Source organism: Trichosurus vulpecula, chromosome 5, assembly GCF_011100635.1.
Source record: "Trichosurus vulpecula isolate mTriVul1 chromosome 5, mTriVul1.pri, whole genome shotgun sequence".
NCBI lineage: Eukaryota > Metazoa > Chordata > Mammalia > Diprotodontia > Phalangeridae > Trichosurus > Trichosurus vulpecula.
The window spans coordinates 213098648-213121628 of record NC_050577.1 but is presented as its reverse complement, the minus strand read 5'-3'; the positions used below and the strand labels follow the sequence as shown (position 1 = coordinate 213121628).

The 22981-nt window shown below is 41.1% G+C and overlaps 1 protein-coding gene across 1 annotated transcript in view; it reads left to right on the top strand.

Annotated features, from left to right (window-relative positions):
• Window positions 1-21740, top strand: part of ANO4 (anoctamin 4) — a 429862-nt gene extending 408122 nt beyond the window's left edge. Inside the window, exons 27-30 of the mRNA XM_036759990.1 lie at window positions 4313-4432; window positions 15026-15131; window positions 18474-18669; window positions 21505-21740. Of these exons, the coding sequence (XP_036615885.1) occupies window positions 4313-4432; window positions 15026-15131; window positions 18474-18665 (418 nt within the window). The 3' untranslated portion in view covers window positions 18666-18669; window positions 21505-21740. The remainder of the gene's footprint in view (window positions 1-4312; window positions 4433-15025; window positions 15132-18473; window positions 18670-21504) is intronic.
• The last annotated feature ends 1241 nt before the right edge of the window (window positions 21741-22981 follow it).

The window sequence follows — 22981 nt, the reverse complement described above, 5'->3', positions numbered from 1 at the left end:
CAGGGCCCTGACAACCGAGAATGATGCTCTCTCTAGCTCCAATAACCACTCCAATCATTCATCGAGTTAGGATAGGGAATTGACCAGGATTAGACAACAAATTTTTACTCAGATGTTTTGAGGTTTGGCTTCACCTCTGAGGCATAAAATGCTTTATACATAATAACCTTTTATTAAATAACTTGCTCAGCTGTGTTGACTTGAACCAAGGAGACTCTTTTGAGTAAATCCTATGATAAATAATTAGCTATTACAGAGACCATGCCCTGGACTCGTGCTCTAGACTTGTTGCTTTAGTGTAGACAACTCTTTGCAAATAGGCCTCATTTTCCTTAAGTCACAGAGAGCAGGTAAGGTTTTGTGACTGGCCTAGTAGTATTGTCAGAGTTTGCCCCCACTGCTTTATCTGATTTCCCATGTGGTAGTTGTTCAGCTGTTGCAGTTGTGTCTGACTCTCTTTGACCCCATTTGGGGTTTTCTTGGCAAAGACACTGGAGTGGTTTGCCATTCCCTTCTCCAGCTCATTTCACAGATAAGGAAACTGAGGCAAACAGGGTGAAGTGACTTGCCCAGGGCCACTCACCTAGTGTCTGAGGCTGGATTTGAACCCAGGAAGTCTTTCTGACTCCAGGCCCAGCATTCTATCCACTGCACTACCTAGCTTCTCTTCCCATGCACTAAAGCCCTTCAATTTTGTTTTAAACAAGGAAGCTAAAGAAGAGTGGAAACATAGGGTGTGGGAAAAGACTGGGGCAGAACTTTGAAGTTCTGATGATGATGATGATATAAATAATAATGCTAGTTCCCATTATAATGCATCTATTATAGATCAGGCACAAATATAGAAACAAAATAGTCCCTGGCCTCAAGGAGATCTATTCTATGGTAGAAACAACATATATACATAAAATATAAATATAAAAGGTAAATACAAAGTGACTATGGGGATCAGGAAAAGGCCACATTTAAGAACAATGAAATGGAGCTTTGAACCTAACAAGAGATATTAAGATTCAGAGGCAAAAGGAGGGAATGCATCACTGGCACAGGGTACAGCCTGGGCCAAAAGCACAGAGGTGGCCTCCAAACATTCAGAAGGAGGCTACTTTGGCCAGAATGTAGCACATGGGAAGAGGAGTAATGTCTAAAAAACCCAGAAAGGTAGAATGGAGCCAGATTATGAGGGGCTTTAAATGCCATACAAAGGAATTTGTATTTTAGCCTAAAAGCAAGAGTCTCCAGTCATATAGGACTTTATAATTGACAGTTTCCTTAAAAGAACTTTGTTGGAGTAGAGCCAATATTAACTTCTTGTTATATTAGGAAACTAAGATTCAGATAAAATGCCTTGCCCAGTTTCACACAGCTAGCAAATGGCTGAGGCAGGATTTGAACTCAGGTCTTCCTGACTCTTAATTCCAACACGCTGGGAAGTTGCCTTCCCTTTTCCTGCCTTAATTTCCTCACCTCTAAAATGCATGCCTTGGCCTGAGCAGCCTACAACATCTGTCCTAGTTGTCACACTCACAGGATCAGGAATCTCACAAGCCTTCTAGAAAGACTCCTTTATTTTACAGATAAGGAGCCTGAAGCACAGAGGGTTGAGTGTCTCACTCAAGGTCAGAAAAATAGAAAGCGGCAAGGCCAGAATTTGAACCTGAGTCCACCTAGCATTGGTTCCCTTGTACTGTGCTGATGCTCTAATGTTTTCTGGTTATGGTGCACTATGTCTAATAGCATTCCCATTTATATCCCTCCTCCTTCTTTTTTGGTTTGCATCCAAGAGGAGGTGCTGACTAATAACATCATCCTGTGCTTGTAAGCTTTGGCATATGAAGAGGATGCATGATAAACAGCCTTTACCAGTAATGACTTTGTAGTATGAACATGACTCCAACTCATTTGCGAGGAATGAGGAGGGGAGCACATTCGGTGGGCCCACAGCAGATGTCCCGTTATCCCTCAGTTGAGTGCGTGACCAGAGAAAACTGCTGTAGGTGAGCAGACACTTTAATCATCTCTGAAGCCATTTGGTTTATGAGATGATAATGCAGGAGATCATTAACATTCCATTTCATTGGGCCAGCATTTATTCCACCCTCTGGACCCACTTTCAACTTGTGCTCTAGGTGACTGGCAAGGAATTCTTTGGGTTTCAAATATTGCAAAGGGAGAATGAAAGCATCATCTCCGTGACAATGAATAATCAGCACAGACAGTAATATGTTGTCCTGTCAAGTATTCATTGACATTAAATAGATGAGGGGGAAGAGGAGTCCCAAATCACCCTGGATCTTCCACCAATCAGAGGCAGCTCATCTGTCACAGGCTTCCCCCATGATCTGAGAAATGACGTTCCTAGGGATGCTCTGTTGAATAGACAAGACTATGTTTGTGCTTGAGCCACTCTGGTTAAAGGATTGGGGGGCACCCAACAGCCAGGTTTCTGTGCTTCCCTTCGTCCACCTACTATATGCCAAGTGCTGGGGATAGAAAACAGAAGGTAAACAGCCCTTGACTTCCTAGTAGAGAGAGATGCTTATATAGGCACGTACACAACACCTGTATATGTATGTACAAAACACACACCAGGCCTAGAGATAGAAGGCGCCCTGGGAGGCACTAGCAGCCAAGGAGCTTAGACCTCATGGAGAAGGGAGCACATTGGTATACCTGTGCAAACAGAACCTGAGGCAGGGGGTGGCAGAGAAGATAGAGCTCAGGACTTGAGTTCAAATCCTACCTCAAACACTTATTAGCTGTGTGCCTGTGCATCTCTCGACTTGTTTCCTTAGCTGCAAAATGGGAATATAACAGAACCCACCGTGCAGGGTTGGTATGAGAATCCCAAATGATCTGACATCAGTGAAGCACTGGGCAACCTTTGAACCACTGTTTAAGTGTTGTTGTTGTAATCATTATGAAGGATCTGAAGATGACGGTCCTGTGTGGGCACACCCCACGAGGGGACATGGAGGGATCTTACACTATGGCCCTAAATGCCTATTGAGATACTGAGAGCTTAATGAATGCTTTTTCATTTACTCACTCACTGATTGTAGAATGACCCCAGCTCTCATCTCAAGGTCATACATTAGAAAATCACAACCCCCAATGTCATTCTGTTGATGTCTTTTTCCATGTAATTGGTTTCCTTAGTAATCCTATTTTATTTCATGCATTTGGAAACATTGCTCTGAGAAGGGGTCCACAGATGTGCCCGGCACACACAGAAAGGAGAAAGAACCCTTGCTCGTCTAAGTAAGACCTCAAGTTTCAGAGAAGGTATCGACCTGTGAGGATAGCTCCTCCCCAGGAACCACTGGCACCAAGAAATCACAGGCCTGGAGGGGGTGGATTACATTCAAGACCGAAATGTAAAAATCAGCCACTAGAAGCTGTTTTTGCTTTTAGAACATAACCTGGATCTGTGAAGCTGTAGAAGAAAAGCTGAATTCAGAAAATAAACAAATTGAGTTAATTATAAGCTGAAGGAAATGCAACAAGCAAAACATCAAAGAGTAATTCGAGGGAGGGTGACAATTATCAAATGAGAAATGACCCTGACAAAAGATCATTTTCAGGCGCCTGGGCTTGGAATCAGGATGACACTGGTTCAAATCTTGTCTCTGGCACTCTCTAGCTGTGTAACTTGAGGCAGGTTATTTTGGAAGCAGCTAGGCGGAAAAGTAGAGCTCTGGACTTGGAGTCAGTGTGTCCTGAGTTTAAATCCTACCTCCTACACAGACTAGCTGTATGTCTCTATAGGCAAGTCCCTTACCCTGTTTGCCTCAGTTTCTTCACCTGTAAAATGGACATAACAGCACCTCTCTCCAAATGAGAAAATAACTGTAAAGTGCTTAGCATGATACCTGCCGCACAGTAACTGTTATATAAATGTGTCATTATTAGCAGTGTTCTTATTATCATTATTTATTAACTGCATGACCCTGGGCGAGTCCCTTAACTTCTCTTGGCCTCAACTTCCTCATCTGGGGGATAAGAGAAAACAGGAGCGCTTACCTCACTGGGATGTTGCTAGGCTCCAATCAAACAACATGTGAAGCACTTTGTAAGCCTAAAAACCACGGTATAAATGCTGCTGTTACTTCACCTTTCTGTGCCTCAGGCAACCTCCTCAGAGATTGTGAAGTGCTCAGCATACAGTGCCTGGCACATATAAAATGCTATATAAATCTTATTTCTTATTATCCCTTGTCTCACCTACTGATTTCCTTAGTACAGAGTTCTACGTCCTATTAGGAGTTTATTTTTTAATGTACTAATTGAGAGATATTTGGTTTTTTCATAGATGCATGGTTGGGTATGTTAACGCCAGCCTGTCCGTGTTTCTCATTTCTGACTTTGAAAACCGATCTGAGCCTACGTCGGATGGAAGTGAATTCTCTGGAACACCCCTAAAGTACTGCAGGTAGGGATGCAATCGTGCTCTTCCTACTGATCCTTCTTCCCCATGCCAGTCCTTTTCTTGACTGTGGATTGGTATAGCTCCAACAAGAGTCTCATGTTGACTGTTTTTAGAAAATAAATTTAATCATGTATTTTAGAATTCACTCAGAGCCACCCTGGAGAAACTGGGAAAGGGTCTTGGTAGGATGAGCCCTCAACAGCCTGAGCAACAGTTCCTGTCTGGCTCCTATACCACCTGAGCTTATGTCAGCCCCCTCCCTAATCTACACTCCTGTTGGTGGGCACACCATGACCAGGGATCCCAGGCCAATGGAAGTTCCTAAGATCATCAATTTACAGTCAGGCAAAACTTTAAATATCCATCTAGTCCTAGATCATAGCTGTACCTAGAGTTGGAAGGGATCCTGGCAATCATCTAGTCTGATCCTTCCTCATTCTAAGCAATCTGCACTGGTCGCATAGCTCTGAAGTGCCAGAGGGAAGGATCTGACTGTAGTACCACAGATCTCGAGAAGAAAGGAACTTTGTGATGGTCTAGTTTGATTGCTTCATTTTATCGATGAGGACAGTGAAGCTTGCTGAATTAAGCTGTTTGTGGAACTTAGAACAGATCCTCCTTTTTTCTTTATTAAGGAGGGAGAATGCAGCTGGGCCTCTTGGACTGTGCTCATGATGATGCCAAGCTCCCCGGTGAGATCCATTATTCACAGCTGTTCAAAGAAAATAGCAGTGTGTAAAAATTCTGTTTGCTTCTGTATTGACCTCTGTGGATTTGACAGCACAACACATTGAAGCCTCCCTGGCATCAGCAGTTCTTAGGTAGGAGTCAGCCTCAGAGTCAAAGCATCTTAGAATAGTAATGATAACAGCTAGCATTTGTGTAATACTTCAAGGTGTGAAATACACTTTACAACTTTATTCCATTTGATCCTCACAACCCTGGGAGCTAGGTGCTATCATCATCACCTCCAATTTACAGGTGAAGAAACTGAGGTCAACAGAGGTTAAGTGGCTTGCCCAGGATCACACAGCTTGAAAGTATCTAAGGCCAGATTTAAACTCGGGTCTTCCTAACTCCAAGCCTGGTGCTCTCTGTCCTGTACTGGACACCAAGCTGCCTCAAGCAAAGCAGGCTTGGAGATGCTCCAGCCTAATCCAACCATTTCATTTTACAGAAGGTGGAAACTGAGGTCTATGGATGCCCACAGAAACTAAGTGCCTTGTCCAGAGTCTTCAGCCAATGGTTGACAGTCAGGGCTCTTTCAGGGTGGTTGTATCAGCTGGGGTCCCAGGAGGACATTGTTACAGCACACTTCCATCATCTGAAGACTGCACTGCGGGGAGGTGCTAGCATGGTACCTTAGATGTTAGTCAATAGTTTTCTGGACCTTCGAGATGCTAAGCTGTCTTCTATGCTCCAGAAATCTTCCCTTCTCTTCTGAATGAGCTCTGCTTGATTGGATCCTTCCCCAGGGCCTCTATCCCTCTCCCCAATCCTTTCCTGTGGCTTCCCATGGCCTGCTCCTATCTTCTTTCAGGCCAGGCTTATTCTTTGTAATTCTGCTCTTTGCTCCTGACTTTCTGGCTGCTCTTGCATCATGGGGGCCGCCATTGTGTGTGTGTGTGTGTGTGTGTGTGTGTGTGTGTGTGTTCTCTTTGGTGTCGCATGTCCCACTTTGCATATATATTAGTGCAACATAAACCACTGAGAAAGCAGGGACTGACATGCCCACTGCAGGAAGAATGAGACCTCTCCTTCCTGGCCGACTGGAACAAGCTGAAGGGACATCTTTCTCCTATTCCCTTACTCACTGTTTTAGTCTACAGTTGAATATTTTACTCTTTGTCTGTTTGGCTGGCCTGACCAATACAAATTGGATTTACATACTCAGCTGGGTTGGGTGGGGTATCAAGCCAAACAAGGGACCTTTAAAACCCGCAGTGAATCCAGCAATCCAAGTGAACAAGTTGGGAAGGGCCTGGGCTATATTTGGGAAGGTTGGGGGTGGGTGTATGTGTGTACAAGAACATAAAAATAACAGCTCACATTTATAGAGCACTTTGAAGTTTGCGAAGCACCTTACATATCCCATTTGACCCTTACAACAACCCTTTGAGGTAAGTGCTATTATTATCCACGTTTTACAGATGAGGAAACAAGGTTGACAGAGGTTAAGTGATTTACCCAGGGCCACACAGCTAAGTAAATAAAGGAGGCAGAATAATCCAGTACTCTAACCATTGTACTACCTTACTGTCTACTACAGGCATTAGATTTGTATACAATTGCACAAGGCTGCATTGATTGATTTGTTTCCAAAGTTCAAAGTTAGCTGCTCTCATAGATTCCATATGTAAAACTATTCAAAATAAGATACACATTCATATTTGGGGTAAAGAAGTCTATCATTTTATTTACCAAAAAGAGAGGGTAAGAGAAAGTACAGGTTACAAAAAAACACATTCAGATGCATCCAAGGGTTTTAATTAAAGATCTCTACTATCACGGAAGGTAGGAATTGACTGAGTTACACCTGAAACCAGTGAAAATGCCAATTGCTCATCATTCAAGGTTGAAAGCTCCTTCTCAAGGAGAAATAGATGCAGTTCTGAAAAAAGAAAAAATGTACCTATTAAAAACCAAACAGAAATATCCTGCTTTTTATAAGATGCTGAAATCAAAGTCAAAATCAAACAAATCACAAGTTACCCTTTTCCGTAAGCCCCTATATCATTTGTGAGATTTGTGTCTTCTAGTAGGGGGGCAGGGGAAGGAGGAGGAAGGTATTTGATAAAAAGATAAGATTTATAGCTTTTTAATTCACAGTACTGTGACATGAGATTCGTGGGCAGTTTCCTCATTGACCTAGGGAAGCATATTGTCAGTAAGAATTCCAGACAATCTATGGATGCTTCTGCCAGAAACTCAGAAGCAGATTGATTCTGCAAATGTTAATAGCATCAAGGCCTGGGGCTGTTCTCCAAGCCCCAGCCTACCCAGCTAAGGCTGGAGAAGCTAATCACCAGGCTGACCACAGGGGGATGCTTTTTTGCCATAGAACATTTACTGAGACATAAAGGGGTCGTGACCTGTGTTGGTCAATAAGTTCTTAGCAGCATGGGACAGTGAAGAAAGGACTAGATGGGAAATTAGAGAACCTGGGTTTGAATCCTGGCTCAGCCACCCATGTCATTAAGTTTTGGTTTCCTCATCTGTCAAATAAGGGAGTTGGACCAGATGACCTCCACGGTCCCTTCCAGCTCTCAACTATGACCCTTTGAGAAGGAATAGATGGAAAGGATCAGACTATATATGATCCAATCACTGAAGACAAGCTTTGGGTCCTCCCTGAATCCCATTTCCTGCCGTCTCAGCATGTACCCTTATTGAAAAGGGCAACAGGATGTGTGAAGAAGACTGGAGGGCTAGGCTTTGCTAGGATGGCTGCTCTCCCCAGCCTCAAAGCTGATTCACCAGCAGTCTGGAGCACAGAGCTCATAGGATCACAGGTCTGGAGATGAAAGGGACCCAAAAGGCCGTCCAGTCTGACCCTCACAGCCGTGGCTGAACTCAAGTCCCCAGTGGTCTAAGAAAGCAGTCCGTCAATCATCAAGTACTTATTTAGCACTTACTGTATGCCAGGCACTGTGCCAAGCGCTGGGGATGTGAAGAAAGGCAAATACATGCTCCTTGCTCTCACATCCCAATGGGAAAAACAACATGCAGAGAATTGGCACCTCAGGCAACAGAAGACTGTCTCTCCTGGAATGTCTACAGGGTGGCCTTCAGGATTACAATATTCAAAGCCTGCTCTGTCCAGGTCCATGGGCCCCCATCATCATCAGCATCAAACTCATTGTACTATTCTGTGTTAACATGTGCCTTGTGCCATGCTGGGCACAAGAACAGGTAAAAAGTGACCGCATCAGATAAAACTGGCATCTCCATAATTTAGTCAATTCAATTCTATTCAAATTCAACAAGCATTAATTAAACTCCTACTGTTTCCAGGCACTGTGCTAGGGCCTAGGGATACAACAACCTAAACAGGACAAGTAGTTCTTGCCCTCAAGGAAGTTATAATATAGGGGAAAGGGGGGGAACAACATATACACAGAAAAGGAAGGAGAACTAGACCTGTAATTGAGATTTCACTGATGTAGAGAACTTCCAGATGAGGCCAATCCCCACTACCTGTGCAGTTTGGCACCTTCTGTGCAATAAGTCTGAGAGAGTTGCCTGAGCACTGAGGGGTGAAAAGACTTGCTGCCCAGGGTCACACAGCCAGGATGTGTCAGAAGCAGGACTTGAACCCAGGCCTTCCTGACTTCAAGGACAGCTCTCCAGACATCATACTACACTGCCTTTTATACATAATCAAATATGAAATGTATGCAGAAAATGCAAGAGAATCAGGAAGAACTGAGTTGTAATCATGCCTCATATACTTGCTAGCTATGTGACCCTGGATGAGTCACTTAATTTCTATCTGCCTTGCTTTTTTTCATTTGTAAAATGAGCTGATAATAGCACCTACCTCAAGGGGTGCTTGTTAGGATCAAATGAGATAACATATGTTAAAGACTATGCAAACCTCAAAGCACTGAATAAATGACAACTGTTAGTTATCGGGGAAAGGGTTCAGGAAAGAAACAACAGAATTGTATTTTCAGACTCGGAAAAATATACATATGTATATATATATATATATATATATATGTGTGTGTGTGTGTGTGTGTGTATGTGTGTGTGTGTATGTACACATGTATACACACACACACACACACAGACACACACACACACATATAATCTTGGATACCAAACCCTTAACAGAGAAACTTGATAGAAAGATTTGTTTTTTCCCATTTGACCACTTCCCTCCTTAACCTAGGGGCACTGATTTTGTTTGTGCAGGAGCTTTTCTGTTTCAAGTACTCAAAATTATCTATCATATCTTTTGCAATTGCCTCTTGTTTGGTTAAGAATACATCTCCTACCCATAGCTGTGAGAGAGATATGAGCTGTCTCTCTCTTTTCTAATATGATCTTTAAGATCACATATCTATTTAGAATGCATTATGGCATGTAGTGTAATATGATGGTCTAAGCCCAATTTCTGACAGATTGCTTTCCACTTTTCACAGCAATTTTTATCAACTAAGTTTTTTTCCCTAGGTAATTTATGTTTTCCACCTTAATACATATACTGAGTTATAAAGTACTACTGTTCCTGAATTTCCCTTGTCTAGTCTGTTCCATTGATCTACCTATTTTTTAACTAATACCAGATAATTTTGATGACTGCTGCTTTATATTTGAAGGGCTGAAAGTGCTTCTTTTCATCATTTTCCTTGATAATCTAGATCTTTTTGTTTTTCCAAAGGAGTTTTGTTATTTTATCTAATTCTATAATTTCCCTTGGTATTTGATTGGTATGCCTTTAAAAGTGTAAATTAACTTTGGTAGGATTTTCCTTTTCATAATGTTGGCATGGTCTAGACATGAGAACTGATAGTCTTCCACCTGTCGTTCTTTATTTATATAAAGTTCTTTATTCCTTTAAGTAGCACTTTTTAATTGAATCGGTATATCTTTTGTGTGCTCTAGTAGGCTGAGCCCCAGATTTTGTGCATGTTGTAGTTGTTTGGAATGGGATTTCCCTGCTATTGCTTCTTGTGTTTTGTAATTGTAGAGAAATGCTGCTGATTTTTGAGGATTTATTGTGTAGCCTGCAACTTTGTGGAAGTTGTTTGTCTTCAATTATTATCTTTGCTTAATTCTTTGGGATTTTTCATGCAAACCCTCACACCATCAGCAAACAGGGATGGTTTTGTCTCCCCTTTACCTATCTTTATACCTTTAATTTCTTTCATCTTACTGCATTTCCAAAACTGTATCAAATAATATTAAGGTGAACATCCTTGCTTCATTCCTGTTTATTGAGAAAGATTTTAGTAAATCCCCATTGCATCTGATGCTTACTTTTAAATATATATTATTTATATTAACAAAATCTCCCTAAGCCTGCACTTCATAATACTTATAGCATGACTACTGTGCTTTTTTGAAGGCTTTTTCTGCATCTGTTGAGTTGATTGTGTGGTTTGGGATGTTTTGATTTTTAATAGAATTATGTTCATTGTTTTCCTAATGCTGAACCATCCTTGCCTCCCTGGTATAAATCCCACTTGGTCATAATCAATGATTTCTTGAATGAAATCACTATAGTCTCTTTGACAGGATTTTATTTAAATTTTTGAGTCTGTGTTCATTAATGATACTGATCTAAAGTTTTCTTTATCTTTCCTTAGTTTATACATATTATTAGGATTATATTTATTTCATGAAAGAATTCTGGTAGGGTTCTTTCTTAATTTTTAAGAATAATTTGTGAAGTATGGGGACTAACTGTTCTTTATGGATTTTCTGCTCTTTTATTAAATCAGATTGGCTAAGGGCTTATCAAATTTTATTAGTCTTTCAAAGAACTAGCTTTTAGTATTATTTATCATTTTCATGGGTTGTTTCCAATTTATTTCCTTTTCAGTATCTCCTCTTTTGTTCTTATTTTAGGGTTCACTTATTTGTTGGCTTTCAAATTTTTAAATTGCACATTCAGTCCATTCTTTTTTTCTGTTTTGTTAATGTATTTTGTAAGGCTGTTGTTCCCTGATGACTGCTTTAAACTGCATCCCAGAAATTTTGATATGTTCTACCATTATTGTCTTATTTTACATAGTTATCTTTTTTTATGATTTATTCTTTGACCCACTCACTATATAGGATTTCATTGTTACGTCTTTAATTTGTGATGCCTGAAACAATTATTTTCTTGTGTTGTGGTCTGTAAAGGATGTACATGTTCACTATTTCTGCCTTTTTACATTTGTTTGCAACATCTCCGTGACCTAGTATATGGTCAATTTTTGCAAAAGTTCTATGTGGTTCTCAGAAATAAGCATTTTCTTTTACCATCCTACTCAGAAGACAGCCTAAGTCCTTTAACTCTAATTTTTTCGGTTCCATATTTTCCCTTTTGTTTATCTTTGTTAGGATTTATCAAAAATTGAGAGAGGGACACTGACATCTATCACTATGATGTTAGTTACTATGTCTTCTCTTAGTTCAGATGTTTCCTTTATGAATTTGGATTCTGAGGTATTTGGAGTACGTAAGTTTAGTACTGATAATTTGGGCTTTTGTCAGTGGTTCCTTTTCAGCATAGTATAGCTGTCTTGTTTATCCCTTTTATTTTGTGAAGCATCTCCCAATTACATTTTCATCTGGTCCGAGCCCCACAGGGTCATATGTGTGACACCTCTACTCAAGGACAGCTAGAGCTGCGTCAGTGACCTCTTTCCGCTGGCTAGTATGTTCATCCTTCAAGATAGAGTAAAGGAGAAAGATGGGGCAATTCCATATGCTGGAAGTCTGTGATCACTTCACAATTAGATACAGAGATATAGCTATCGATATCTGTATTTCTCTGTCTATATTTCTATGTATCTCTCTAAATATCTCAATTTATAAATATCTCTATCTCTCTCTCTCTCCATATATATATATATATATATATATATATATATATATATGTCTAAAGATAGACAGATAAAGCCAACTATCTATATTTCTTTATCATATATATATATGTATATATATATGTATATATATATAGCTGTGTATCTATCTCTCTATATACTTAATCTTATCTATATAGATATTTATATCCAGTGATCTCTCTCTCTCTCTCTCTCTCTCTCTCTCTCTATATATATATATATATATATATATATATATATCTGTATCTATTGATTTATAGCTCTATATCCCTGTCTATATCTAGCTGTTTCTCTCTATATCTCTCTATCTATATCTAGCTCTCTCCATATAATGTATCTCTGTCTCTCATTATCTATGTCTATTTCTATGTATCTAGTTATATCTGGCTAGCTTGGCTATCTCTGTTTCTCTCTATATATCCATCCATCTCTGTCTCCCTATCTATATGTATCTATCTCTCTCTGTGTACATATATATATACACACACACACATATATATATACATATATTATATATATATATATACACACACACACACAAAGATAGATATAGATTATATAGAGAGACACGTAGTGATATAGTTGGCTATCTATATATAGCCAACTATCTCTATGTATCTCTATATCTCTCCCTCTCTCTCTATTTATGTCTAGCCATCTTTATCTCTACTTCTATGTATATCTACATACCCTCTATCTCTATATATCTATCTATATCTCTATATTTCTCCATCTCTCTCTTTCTCCCTCTCTCTTTCTCTCTCTCTCTCTCTCTCTCTCTCTCTCTCTCTCTCTCTCTCTCTCCATATCTATATATATATATATGTATATATGTATACATATATATATATCTGTAGAGAGAGATAGAGATACAGATACATATATTTAGGGAGATAGATTATACATAGAGAGATATATGCAACTATCTATCTCTTTATATTTATATCTATTTCTATCTATCTTTATATCTATCTCTCCCCTAAACTGAAACTCTAACCAAGCAAGTTGGAGAATATAACATAATAGAAAGAATACTAAATTTGGATTCAGAACACCTAGTTTCAAATCCTGACCCTAGCTAAGTCACTCTGGGCAGTTACTAGTCTCACTGGGCCCAGGCTGCCACATCCGTCCAGGGAGAATGGGGCCTGAGATGATCTCTAAGGACCCTTACAAATCCATGATCGTTTGACTCTAGCACCATGTTGGAGAGCACCATACTTTCCCCACAGCTACACAGCTAGGAAGGGATCAGAGGGAACCCAAGCTGAGTTCTTCAGACTCCCTCTGTGAGTGCTCTGTTCATTATGCCATGTTCCCTAATATTTTTCTTTTTTTAATGTAAAGGGGTTTTGTAATTTGGGAGTCGGGAGTATAGAACCCCAGTTTGAGTATACACACTATGAAACATTTCTTTCCACTTAAATGTTGGCTCATAATTAGTGAAGGGAAAAGAACACATTTGCGTTGCTGGACTTCTCTGACCCACAAGAAGCTGTAAGATGGAAGTACTGGACTAGATGACCTCTGGAACCTCTTCTGGCTCTAAATCTATGACCCTTTGTGTCAGAGGTAGGGTTGGAACCTACATCTTGCCAATGGCAAGGGAAGCTATGAAATCAGTCAAAAAATACATGACCCTAGAGTCATGCCTGTCACCTATGTAACCTTGGGCAAGTCACCTAACCTTTCTGGGCCTTGTTTTCCTCATCTGTAAAATAAGGAAGTTGGAGTAAAGGATCTATTTAAGAAGAATGAGTTTAATTTTCAATCCTGGCACCTGAAATGGAAATAACTATAGTTTCTTTGGTCTCTTTTTCAATTGAATTAAATCTAGCTGCTGCTAATTTAATTATTATTTAATTACATTTGGGTTAATTTCATTATAAAATGTCTTAAGTTTTTTTTGTCTTACTATGTATTGGGATAAGAAGGTCTTTTGATTGATTAGAAAATCTGTTTCCCTGACTGTTAATAATACTCTATAGTAGGGAAAAGGAAGTGAGATACAGTGGAAAAAAACCTTAAAAACTAGTTTTTGGTCTGCCATTAATTAACTATGTGATCTTGCACAAGTCACTTCTCTAAGCCTTAGTTTCTTCATCTTTAAAACCAAGGGATTCAACTCCATGGTCTCCACAGTCTCTCCTAGCTTTAACATGCTGTCTTATAGGCAAAATACAATAGAATATCAAGTCTCCAATGACATTATTAGGTGGCTCTATGTGGTACAGTGCAGAGTACTGGCTCTGGAGTCCAAAGACTTGGGTTCAAACCATTCCTCTGACACCTACATGACCTGAAGTCATTTAGCCTCACTGAGACTCAACGTCCTCATTTAAAAACCAAGACTCTGGTATAAATGGCCTCCAGGGTCCCTTCCAACTCTCAAACTAGAACCTCTCCAAAGATGCAATACAGTTATGATCTTACAGTCAGGTGTGCTCCAGAAGCTCCTTGTAAGTGGTTTATTTGGCACTTTCACTGAATGCAAAGTTGGTCAGGACTTTTCCTCTTCAGTTTCCCCAATTGTGAAATGAATGAGGGTCAGATGAGCGCACCTCTGTAAATCTGAAAGCACTACAGGAACACTTGCTATTTTGAGAGATCGGAGGAATGAACACCATGGAGGAGGCATTATATACAGCATGTCCCACAAGTCTTGATGCAGCTGCACCAAGAATTCTAGGACACCCCTTATGGATGTGTGCTGCAATGGGAAGAATGCTGACCTGAGAATTGGAAGACCTGGCTTCAAATCCCACCTCTGAAGCTTACTTACTACCTGTATGACCTGGAGTATGACTTGACATCTCCCTACATTTCCATTTTCTAATCAGTAAATGGCGGGGGCAGGGGGGGAGGGGTGTTGGATTAGATGGTGTCCTGGATCTAGATCTGGCTCTGGAAATGTTGAGGAGGCAGGCTGAGTTGCTCGGTCCATCTCAATGATCCTCGTGGGGTGGGAGAAAGAATGGACGAGTCCCAGAATCAATCCTGCACTGAAAAATAATTTGCTCTGATTTTTTCATAGATACCGAGATTATCGAGACCCTCCTCACTCGCTGGTCCCCTATGGCTACACGCTGCAATTCTGGCACGTCCTGGCCGCACGTCTGGCTTTTATTATCGTATTTGAGGTCAGTTTCTGTAGCTTATTTCCTTTGAAGTTTTAACTCAGGTGGAACCTGGAAGAACTCTGAATCAATGCAACAACAAATGGAAGCTTTGAGACATGACCGCTTTATTGGTCAGTTGTCTAATTAGCGATCTGAAGCATTTTCCTTACTTCTTCGTTTACATGCCCCCAAAACCTTTATTGTTAACCAGTAAGTCAGATCATTAATTTAATACACTAGAAACAAGTAGCAGTTGTATCTGGGCTTTCCATATTTAAGGCTTCAGGCATATACAAATTCACAGGTATATACATCCTTTGACTAAAGCTGCTGAGAGAGACTTATCTGCCTAGCAATTTTCCATTGGGGAAGAACAATTATCTGCTAGTAGGGTTGAGGAGAAAGGCAGTCATTTCTAGGCAAGAAATATCTATCAAGAAAAGCAGTCAATGATTGTCAGTCCACTGATCTAAGCCGTTAGTGCCCGTTCACTAAAATAAAATGAAACTGAGCATGACTCTTAACCAAGAGATGGCACCGAGGCACAAGAGGATGGATTATCACTATTTGAACAGACCACGTCATGCATGAGTATAAGCAAACAGGCCCCTGGTTTCGGTGGGGAGTTGGCTCTGACAGTATAGTTTGTCCAAGGATTTTTGTACAAAAACTATGACTCTCTGTAGAACACCCTATAAAAAGCAAGTGAAGTTGACTGCCAACAGTGTGTGCTGGAAATCCTCAGTATAGAAGGGACAGAGCAATTTATGGCAATGAAAAATCTGTATACATCTGTACATTGTCAAGAGTCTGCATTCATATATTCTATTCAGGCAGCTAGGCAGCACAAAGCATAAAGTATAGGGCCTGGTGTTAGACTCATTTTCCTGAGTTCAAATCTGGTTCAGAAAGAGTCACACATGACTAATTGAACCAGATGGAGGAAATTTCGGTTCTGAGGCAGTGGATACTGACTGCAGTGATGGACCTGGAGTCAAGACCTCAGTTCCAATCTGGTCTCATACTCTTACTAGCTGAGTGACCCTGGGCAAGGCACTGACTGACCTCTGGTTTGCCTCAGTTTCTTCAATAATAAACTGAAAGTAATAAAATCACCTCTCTCACTGGGCTTATTGTGAGGATCAAATGGGATAATATTTGTAAAGCACTTAGAGAGGCTGCCATGTAGTAGGAACTTCCCTTTTGTTTATTTGTTGTTGTTCAGTCATGTCCAACTCTCCATGACCTCATTTGGGAGTTTACTGGCAAAGGTAACAACTGGAAGTTTTGCTGTTTCCTTTTACAGAAGAGGAAACTCGGGCAAACAGGGTGAAGTGACTTGCCCAGGGTCACACAGCTAATAAGTGTCTGAGGCAAGATTTGAACTCAGGAAGATGAGTCTTCCTGACTCTAGGCCTGGCACTCCATCTCCCACTCTGCCACCTAGCTGCCCTTTTGTATTTTAAGGGCCACTAACAGAAAAAAAAAATAAACAATGTTTTGATAGATAGAATTATATAAAGTATTACATTAATTAGCCTCCCTACCCTTCCAAATGTTTGTGTGAATATTTATTGCCTGTGCATATGTATACATTTTAATAAGCTTACAAGAGCACTAAGACTTTTGGGACACCCTGTGCTTAATATGTGTGTACACATTCATATTAGAGACATACACAGAAACATTAAAATTATAATTGACTCACTCATATACAGAAGTGCTTTTCTAAGTTTGCAAAGCATCCTATTTGATTATTTGAGCTTCACAACAACCCTGTAAAAGATGAAAAAAAGAAGCACACCCCCACAAGGAGACAATTCAGAGGAACAGATTTTTTTTTTGTAAAGCAGGAGCGCCATCTCGTGGCAGTTGGGATTTTGCCAAAGACTTTCAAAGGTATGTTTTGTTTTTACAACCAGAAATGAGGATCTTGACTCTAGGCGGTTATCTTGTGGGCCAGACATTCAACCTTGTCTTATGCAGTAGTAAGTGTTCTTTAACAAGGGCAGATAGGTGGATACAGTGCTGGGTCTGGAGCCAGGAAGACTCATCATCCCAAGTTCCAATCTAGCCATACTAGCTGTGTGACCCTGGGCAAGTCACTTAACCCAGTTTGCCTCAGTTTCCTCATCTATAGAAAGAGCTGGAGAAGGAAATGGCAAACCATTCCAGTACCTTTGTCAAGAAAACCCCAAAAGGGTCATGTAGAGTTGGACATGACTACAACAACTGAAAAACAATCAACATCCTCCCTCACTCTTACCGTGGGAACAGCCTATCTTTTCTTCCTATATTACAATTCCTTTATGTAATCCTTTACTCGTTCTTCTTCAGGGTTTCAGTCAGTCAACAAGCACTTACTATATAGACCAGCTACTATGCTCAGCACCATAGATTGGTCCCTGCCCACAAGGAGTTCACATTTGAATAGGGAAAACAACATACAACTCTGTACTTTTAAGATATAGTCACTATAAAGAGAAGGTTCCAGAGAGGCCCTAAGGTATAATCTACATTTCAATGGAAATAGCCCTGGATTGGGAATCAAAACACCTAGTTTCAAATCTGAGTTGTGCTGCTTACTTCTTTTGTGACCTTTGGCCAAAGTATCGCCATCTGTAAAATGAGCTGGCTGGACTCCAAGCCCTCAAAGGTCACTTCCATGTTCTGAACCTCCATCCTTATAGGATTCAATGAAATTTAGAAAACTGGTTTTCCATGCTTTTTCCAACTCTACTTGTACTGCCTGCCCACCACCAGGGCTGCTCAGTATCAGACTCTCAAATTTAGCACTGCAATATCTGTCTCCTTTGGCCTCAACTCTGTGACTTCCAAGGCCACATCTGATCAATTAAGCTAAAGGGCGCCTGTTGGCCTCTCCCAGGTAACATGGTCATTTTTGTAGTGGCCTTCTGGAGCCAATGCCTCCGTCCAAAGAAATGTCTTCAATTTCAAGTTTAGTAGAAGGAAAAACAGCAGCAAAGGAGTCAATAGTAGAGTAACTTTTGGCCAGACAGGGACTTTGCAGACTTCCAAAGTAGCTGACTAAGTTTGGACAATTACAAATTTAGTACAGCCAAACTGGGTGCACACTCAGAGGCTCCTTAATCAACCCCCTTATTTTACATACGTGGAAACTGAGGCTCAAGGAGGTTCAGTGATAACTAGCAAGTGTCAGGCAAGGATTTGAACCCAGGTCCTCTGAGGCCAGAGGCAATGTATCCCTGCTGCTGTCTCAGGTCCCTCCAGACTGAATCAGAATTGCTGGGATGATCCCAAAGCCAGTTTACCCTCTCAGTGCCCTTCTGGAAATGAAAGAACAGCCCCAAAATGAGTTTGTTTTGTCCTCCTGTGTTGTAGCATCTCGTATTCTGCATAAAGCATCTCATCTCCTACCTGATCCCAGACCTTCCAAAAGATCTAAGAGATCGAATGAGGAGAGAAAAGTACCTCATTCAGGAGATGATGTATGAGGCTGAGCTGGAGCGGCTCCAAAAGGAACGCAAGGAGAGAAAGAAAAATGGGAAAGCTCATCATAACGAGTGGCCTTGACTGGGTAAGTGAGAAGACACAGGGTCCTCATGCCAGGAATGCAAGCAGGAGGGAGAGACGATGGTGGAAAGGTGGTGTGGAATAGCCTGTAATTTTCAGGGCCAGCCCTCCCTGCAAAGAGCCCCAGATGCTGAGGCAGGGAAAGGCTGCCTGCAAGCCCTCCAGGACACAATGTGAAGGGCAACTATTCTTTCTTACCACTAAACTAACCTCTTCACTGGAGGAGGAAGTATGGAGTGCTGAGGCCCTTCTCCATCTCAGGGTGAATCTGGGGATCACAGATGAGTTGGGGGTCTGGTGGAGGCCCATTTCTAACACATCAGTGCCATTTCCATTTTCTGGCTTCCAGGGATTTCAGAGCAGTGACTGGCTAGTGACTGCATAGGACCAGCAAACTCATGTCTTCTCTCTCTTTAAGATACAAAAAATCTGTTACCTTCAGGCACTAGGGCTCTACAAGAAAAAACACACCCACCTTCCTTTGGCTGCACTGGGCTTTACCAGAATTTTGGAACAACAGAAAAACCAGCACAAAGACTGATTTCTCTGTGTGTGCCCAAGATCTGAGCTTCTCTCCTCCTCCAGGGCTTTGCTTTAGCAACAACTCTTTCTCATCTAAACCCAAAATGCTCCAAGTGCCCAAGACTTAAAAAGCCTCATCTTAACCTTCTGTGTGTTATCCAGTTCCCGTTTCACCTCTCCAGAACTGCCCAGTCTTCTCAATTCCTTCCATGCACAAGGGATTCGGCCCCCAACACTCTCTTCAAACTTCCCAGAGATCACCAGTGACCTCATCATCAAATTCAATTGTCCTTTCTCTTTCAAGTCTTCATCTTCCTTGTGCTCTCTCTTGCTACTTTCTCTTCCCTTGGCTTCAGACATTGCAGAAGAGCATCAAATTCATCCCCCTCATTGTTTGGATGAAGATGTTGAGGTACAGCTGATGACAGGTAAGAAAAGGGGGAAGATAAAAGGATGAAGTCCAAAGTTGTGAAAATGGAAGACTTGGGGGATGGTAGCTCTGCAGAAAGGGGAAGTCCGGAAAGAGCAGCAGGTGTTTTGGGAAAGGCAGTAAGCTTCATTTTGAACATGCTGAATCTGAAGTACTTGCAGGATATCCTGGTTCTGCTCCTCTGTCTTAAATCACTGCGGACGTTACCCAAGGGTTTCTCCTTTGTTCTCATCTCTTCTCTCTCCACATTATCTTCTCAGCAATGACATTCATTTCCATGGCTTGAAATGGGACCTGATCTAATATCTATTACAAAATTCTGCTCTGGCCACACCCCCCAATTCTCCTCCTTCTTCCACTTTTTCACTCCTCTTTTCCCTTTATCATGCATGACCTCCATTCACTCCCTTGGTTCATCCCTATTTTCAGGATTCAGCTGGATTAGCCTGCATATGCTTGGCTGATCCTGTCTGCTAATACATCAGCATGGAATGGTGCAGAGAATGCTGGCCTTAGTCAGGAAGACCTGAGTTTGAATCTTGGCTTGTACACTTACTAGCTTCATGTATTGCCTCTCTGTGCCTCAGCTTCCTCAACCGTAAAACAGAGAGGGTTGGCCCTGATGACCCTGTCTCAGGTCCCTTCAATCCTGAGCTCCAGAGCCATACCTTGACCTGGATACAGAAGGATGCTTTTACCAATGTCCAACAGGGAGCTTATTACCCCAAGTTTCTTCTATGTTTACAACTTTGGGCTCATTCTCTCTACATCTTCGTTATCAGCTCCCTCTTCTTCATTCTCACTGCCACACAATGACCTGGTTTTCCACAGTCACTCTTTCTTCCAGTCATTACCTCCCTCACAGTGAGTACCTGAAAAGGCATTAGCCTGAAACGGCCAGGGTCTCCCAATGCATCCTGGGCCATCTGCAGTCATCCTGGCGAATATCAGGCTACTGGACCCAGATGGCTCCAGAGGAGAAAGTGAGGCTGGTGACCTTGCATAGCCCTCCCTTACTCAAATCCAAGTCAGCTGCAAGTCATGTCAACATGTCCCTGATGCCATGGGCTCTTCGAGAATGAAGGACAAACACAACCATCCTTCCTACCACTGCCTGATAAATCTTTCTTAGGTGTAGTCACAACATTGCTCTGGCATTCAAGGCCTTCTCTCCATAACTTGATTCCAGTCAACTTTTCCTGCCCTATATCCTATTACTCTACACTAGGAACTCTATGCTCCAGACAAACTGAGTGCCCACTGTACTCGTTTGGCTCTTTTCTCAAGGTCTTCCCTAACTCTACCCCAAACACCCTCCTCCCCCCATCACCTGATGAACCCCTGCTACTTCTTTACTACACACTTCCTTCATGCAATGTTCCCAACTTTCCCCTGGACTTGTCACTTAATATTTAGCTATATGTGCTGGTGTCTCTCTACTCCACTATAAGCTCCCCAAAGGCAGAGAGTATCCTACTAAAGGTTCTCTCTCATCCAGCCCTCTGCTTACAAGAGACATCTAATAAACATGCCCTGCTGCTGCAGCAACCTGTTATCTCCTTGGCACACTGCTATCCTTCATGGAAGCCTGGCCTGAAGACAGCCCTTCTTGGGGCTGCTTTGCCTCGATGCCCCACAGGTGGCAGGACATGATCCTGTGACTTCTGTTTACCTTGAGCTGTGTATTGGAACTCTCTTCTGCCTCGGTTGGTCCCGCTGCAAAATAGGTGTGATTAGGTATTTCCCTCCTCCTGTTCCACAGTTTTAGTTTACAGATTCTTTAAATGTCACAGAATAGTCACTACAAACTCCTGTGTTTTTAATGTACAGTATATACATGTGATTTTAATTCCCTGTTTTCTTTCCCTTTCCTTCCTCCCCACCCAGGTAACTAACTTTTCATTTGAATGCAAAGGATGTCTTCTGTCTACTTATTACAACTGTGGAAGAGCTCTACCTTTAAGAGAATGAAAAAAAATGCAACCTCAGTGCATGTCACAGACATTTTCAGTAGCAAGTTGGTTGGCACGTTGCAGAGGATTTACTGTGAAATCATTTTGCGATCCAGCATATGACTGCTATCCATAGACCATTTTCTTGACAAAGCAAGCATGTACTCCATGGGCAGTTATATATGTAAATTTAAAAAAAAACCAAGAGAAAATTGTGTACAGGGACTGTTTTCCAGTCTGTTTCCTACTTTTTTTGCAGTATGTCCCATGTGAATTTTACAGAGTCTAACAAAAAAAGGTATATTAAAATCTGGATACTTAGGCATAACATTCCTAGAATTGTCCTACATCTATGTCACCAAACACAACCAAGACCCTGTTTACAAATTAAATTTTTTTCTAAAAATTTCAACTCTTTATGAGGAGTTATTACATATGACATCTCTATAGCCATCAGTGCATGGCCATAGATGTATGTGTATGTACATATGTATAGTCACCTATCCCTACATATGTACATACAATTACAGTTATATATTATAAATATATATAAAGTACATAGAAATTCCTTATTTGTAAATAGCCAAAAGGTACAAAGAATGTTGAATTTTCACATTTAAATAGTCATCCATAAAGCCATGTTTAATGCTTCAATAATGTGATGCAATAAAATTTAAAAGAAATTATGCACAAGAAATGTTTGCTGTTCAGTCTTTGGAAACTCACTAGGCTTTCATTTTTGAATAATCATTTTTTTTTCATTTGCTAAGAATCAAAGGAAACTTGGTGGTAAAATGGAAGAAGTCCTGGATTTAAAGTCAGAGAAGCTAAGTTCAAATCTCACCTCTGACCCTACCCAGTTAACCTTCCTGAGTCACTTAGATCTAAATAGGCCTTGGAGTTTTCACTAGTAAAATGAAGATATTGGCTTACATAACCCCCAAGGTTTTTTCCTACGTCTTAATCTTTAATCTGGGTGAATGTTTTCTCTGCACAGTGTTTTAAGTGTTTTCTGCCTTTCCCCATTCTTTTTTCTTCCTCCAAGCTCTAGAGGCCTACTGTGAGTACTAGAATTGAGTTGGATCAGTCATCACTCAGAGAAACTTTAAAAATGTTACAAGGGCAATTCCCTGGGGAAATTCCCCAAATAACCAATGGACTTACAATGCTTCTGAATCATTCATGGCACTAATGTAAAAATTATCCTAAATAACAGCAAACACTGGGTGTTCTGTTCTGAGAAAGGGTCCTGTTTCTAGGCAACAGCTACCTCTGTCTTCCCTGCTGTTTAAGAAATGCAAGGGCAGCTTACAATTCAGCTTTTCTCCTTTGCTCTTCAGAAGCCAAAATGAAAGATATTCCCTTTATCATCATTCCCAGTTTTCACTCTGGGCTGACCTGAGGCCTGCTGA